This window comes from Cyprinus carpio, chromosome A17 (assembly GCF_018340385.1).
Source record: "Cyprinus carpio isolate SPL01 chromosome A17, ASM1834038v1, whole genome shotgun sequence".
Classification (NCBI taxonomy): Eukaryota; Metazoa; Chordata; class Actinopteri; order Cypriniformes; family Cyprinidae; genus Cyprinus; species Cyprinus carpio.
This window is the reverse complement of record NC_056588.1, coordinates 6,335,313-6,340,181: the sequence shown is the minus strand read 5'-3', so window position 1 is coordinate 6,340,181 and position 4,869 is coordinate 6,335,313. Positions and strand designations below refer to the sequence as shown.

At 36.2% G+C, this 4,869-nt stretch overlaps 1 protein-coding gene and 1 pseudogene across 1 annotated transcript; both read left to right on the top strand.

Moving 5' to 3' along the window:
• On the top strand, positions 1-2,441 carry LOC122148108 (annotated as a pseudogene).
• A 1,164-nt stretch (positions 2,442-3,605) lies between these two features.
• LOC122148267 (transforming growth factor-beta receptor-associated protein 1-like) lies at positions 3,606-4,606 on the top strand. Its single transcript, XM_042774677.1, has one exon. The coding sequence runs from the start codon at positions 4,143-4,145 to the stop codon at positions 4,458-4,460; it is 318 nt and encodes a 105-aa protein (XP_042630611.1). The 5' UTR covers positions 3,606-4,142; the 3' UTR covers positions 4,461-4,606.
• Positions 4,607-4,869: the final 263 nt, after the last annotated feature.

Below are 4,869 nucleotides of genomic sequence, written 5' to 3'. Positions count from 1 at the left end.
ATGAGGTGAGACCGTTCTTTACTCATTTTTATTTAGCTTTACAGCATGTAGATATCTGGGCTAATGAAGGCTGTTTTCCTTCTCTGCCCAATTTACTATGTTTTTCATTTATTTTTAGGTGTATTTTTGCCACTGAGACCTAAATTAAAAGTAAATAATCATGAGAGTCTTCACCCCTGTGCTACTGTTTCAGAAAATGCCCTCTGGGAAAGGCAAAGACAAATTCAGCATTCAGTGTTTGGAGTGTTTTGGTAAAAACCTCTATATTTGGACCAAAGAGTGAGTTGTTGAGTACCTCACTGTAAATAACATGAGTGGTGAAGAAAGCCTTTCAGTGCGGGATGTGGAAGAGACAGATGGGCTGAAGTGGAGCAATCAGCCAGCTGACGGCGGTCCCTGTGCTGAATCACCTCTTAGTTCTCTGGGATGGTTCGATCACGGTGCTTAACATGCTCTCCCTGGAACTCATTCCTGCCCTGAAAAAAATCCAGAATGTGTCACTCTTCTATGTCAGTGAGTCAGCGATTCAGACTGATTCTGTCGAGCTAATTGCAGCTTCGACCAGGAGGAAAACAGTAAGCATTTATAAGGTGTGTTTGGACAGATGGGAGTGTGTGAGACAGGTGGCTCTGCTGCAGGAACCTGGGACGTGACCGTGACTGTGTGTGTCCACTTGTGACAGATATTTTCTCCATGATTATCAGAGCCAAACCACCCTTGATCTTTTGCCACATAAACTGGGAAAGCAAAATATCATTGCTAACAAATGTGGAAAAGGAGAATTCATTTTAAATGGGCCTGGATGTTTGGGTAAGAATTTTTATAATTATAAAATGAAGTGATAAACAAGGTAATTCTGAAAAATCTGCCAGTGCATGAACTTCACATGTGCAATCACATGTTTAAATCACATGTGAGATATGTGAAACAAATGTGAAACTCATGTGAAACACATGAAACGTACATAAATATGTAGTTTCATGTGTTTCACATATTTCACATGTAATTTTAACATGTGATTGCACATGTGAAGTTCATGTGATTTTTCTGTAAGGGGTAAAAATCAAATACACTAAAGTTTAAGTCCTTCATTAAAGCCTTTAAGTGCATGCATAAAAAGACATTGTTTAATTGAATGTGCTAAAAATAATTGATAATATACTTAAGTCCTGCATAGAGAAAAAAATGATGGCGAACAAATTAAGACTTTTTTTGATTTTGCAAGATATCTTAACCTCATATGTCTCCTCAAAGGTTTCAGAAGGGATCTAAACAAAATAAAAATAAAAATTCCAAGACCAAATGATCTAAGCTACAGTATAAGGCACCTCCATTTATTTTCAATATATTTTTTTCAGCAGTTGTATAGCTGTATTTAAATGATTCCCTAAATTAATTATATTTTTATTTCTTTTTTAATTTTCAATTATTTAATTGGAATTTTACCATAAATAACTCATACTTAACTGACACATAACTAAAAAATCCACTAACTCCTAGCTATAAAGTTAGTCAGTAAATAAATAGTCTATAAAGTAGTCTATATGATACGCAGGGATGTTAGTGATGAAGAATGGCACTTCCCAGCATCTTCCTGTACAGTGGCCTGATGGAGTGGTGGATGCTGCAGTTAATTTCCCATATGTGCTAGCTCTACAAAATCAGACTGTTTATATCTACAGCATTCTGGACCAGCAGCTGAAGCAAAATGTCCCTTTACAAAGTGCCAAATCTCTCTTCTCAACAGAAGGTTGGTTTTACCATCTAACATCTTTATAAACCATTCATCAGAAGTCATATAAATTCAGAAGCGCTATTACTGTTCAATTATACCTCATTAAATCATCCATTCATATACTAACACATGTATTATATTTGATGAGTAGGTGTATCTTGCTGAAAGACAGAGTCATATAAGAATAATCTTAAAACACAGAAACTATGTTTAATAGTTTAATAGTAAGGTCAGAGTGACTGAGCCAAGCGCCTTAGACACACTGAGCAAGGTAATTCATATAAGCACTCTTACTAGATGCATAGATGTCATTTCAGCAAGATGAAAATCATCTTACAGTAGTATTAAACAAAGATCACAGAGACACACAGAGACTGAATATAAGAGCTCACATCAAATATGCTACATGATTTGAGAATTAAATCTGTCTATCTGTCTCTCTGTCTGTCTGTCTGTCTGTCTGTCTGTCTATTTATATATAACTACTATATTTAAGCAATTGCATCACATTTAGCGTGATTTATGAAACTCATCACTTTACTTTTAGGATCTTCTGGAATGATAAAGTTTTACAGAGAGGCTTTTGTGGATGCAAAATAACTTTTTATGTAAGTAATGCTTCAACTAGCAATTTCTGTGTGAAAATTGTTTCAAAATTCAACACCTTTTCAGTATAATCTTTTATTTTCCAGTAAAGGTGAACTAGACCCAAGGGAAATCATGAGCCTTTATCCAGCTATGGCTGTTATGAGTGAAGACTTTACACCTCAGACAACAGCAGTCAGCAGTCAATGCCAAGCACTTGTTGAAATTAAGTCAAGACAACTGGCTGACATTTCAACAATACCTAATCTTTTTGGATGATTTCTTGAAAGAAGTCAGGCCAACAGAACAGGGCCAAATGTGTCCTCAGGACTTTGACTCAGCACTTTTTTAGCTGTATTTGGAACAAGGTGAATATGGAAAACTGGACCAACTTGCACCGTCGCAGAATAACTGTAACCTCCAAATGTGTGTGCCTGGCTTTTTTTGGTTTGTGCTCATCATTTAAAGCGTTAGTTCACCCACTAACCCTTTAAGGCTACTTCAGCGTTTACAGGTTATTTTCTAGTGAGAAGCCAAACTAATTTGCTGTCATTTCAGGTTTTTCACATTTGGTTTGCTCTATCAAAGTCAAGGCCAGCATTTCAATGCAATTCAGGAAACTCTGAATCACTGAAAAATCCACAGAGCAATGACTAAAGATGAATCAGAAAGGAAAGTAAATTTCTTTTTTTTTTTTTAAAGACCTGGGTTAAAATTTTGGAGGAGCAGAGCGAGGACCCCTCATACATCAGCGTATTCCAGCACATAGTTAACACCTTCTCAAATCTGGATCATAAACCCATCACCTGGAAATTTGTTGACTGGGTTCTTCAGAGAGACCAAGAGGCAAGCATTTTAACTGTCATAGCCTGTTTATCAACAGCAGAGGTCAGAGTTATACAGATTTCATTAAGTCTAGCTTTGCTGTGAAAGAAACACCATTATGTATCTAGAATTTGCTCTAAGACACTAGGAACAACCTTACTATAATACACTATTCATCAAAAGCTTGGGTTTGGTAAGTTTTTTTTTTGAATATCTTTGAAAGAAGTGTCTTATGCTCACCAAGGCTGTTATTAATGACTGTTTTAAAGGGGTCATCGGGAGTCAAATTTACACTGATGTTTTGAAATATAAAATAGCTTTTATATTTTGAACAGTGTTATTTTAATATTATTTATATGCTGTTTTTATTAATATTTTTAATTAGCTTTTATTTTATAGTTTTTAGTTTAATTTCAGTTTCATTTTTGGTCATTTTGTTCATTTTATTTTTAAAAAAGTATTTATAAATTGTTTTTTAGGGGGTGGGGGTTGCTACTTAAACTTAGACAATTTCATTAAGATATTTAGTGAAACTAAGTTATAAAAACGACTCGTTCTGAACTTCTGCAGTTTTGTGGCATCTCATCCACACCTGACTGTCCACGTTTACACTTCAGAACTGGACAATCAAATTCTACACCCAGACATTTATAGTGATGTAATAAGAAGAAAGCAGAATAAATGCTATTATGTCTAAGTCTTAGGGCACGAATTACAGAAAGTTTAGTCTCAAATTAAGACCTAACAAGTTTCAAACAGAAATCACCATGACTACTAAACAGATAGGACTCTACATTGGATGTTTTTGTAATATGGTCCCAGAAGAACCAATGATGAGAGTAAAATGTGTGTAAGTGTGTAAAACTGCTTCTCATACAACATGAGAAGTTTTTCAAAGGCACAACAGCAAAAAAGCAATTTAATATTATATTATAATATAATATTATAACTTTGTAATAATATATTACATGACCCCTTTACTATCAGTTTTTCATAAATGAACGGGAAGTTCGGGAAGTCTGGTAAACACAAAAAGGCCCTGCAGGTTTTGGTCCATGAAGAAAAAGATCAGCAGGCTGCTGAAAGCCACTGTTGGAGGACCTCTGCTGGACGAGACAGGAAGTTCACGCAGGGAATGTTTCTCACCCTGCTTCAAATCTACCTTGAGTCCAGTCCTCATGTAATTGCAGCAGTGGATCTGCTGAACAAAAATGCAGCGTCTTTTGATTTGAGGGTGCTGCCAGACTCCTGGTCTCTGAAACTGGTGCTGCGGTTCCTGTGTAAATCACGGAGAGAAACAGTGCATTACAGATGAATGAGAGGTCTGGAGATGAGCCTAGCCAAGGTGGAAACTCTGAGACACAAGCACGTCTTGGTGAGACGTACTATAAATGAAGCCAAAAAAAAAATCAGTAAACCCAAACAGCAATGCTAATGTTATTCTTCATGCTCCCGGATGGAAGTAACACATGAAATAATCAGAGTTAACGGAGGATGTGTTTGCCATTCATGCCAGAACCATCTTGCAGGGCCTGAGTTCCTGCTCAGGACGACAGAAGAGCTGACACATATATCCTGTCATGGTGGAGAAAGACACTATTATTCACACCTATTCACATTTTCACTTTACATTTATACTCTTAGCAGATGCTGTTTCACTAGGTTGACTACAATACAGGCATTGATTACTTGGACAGTACGGCAATTAATAGCACAAATTGCTA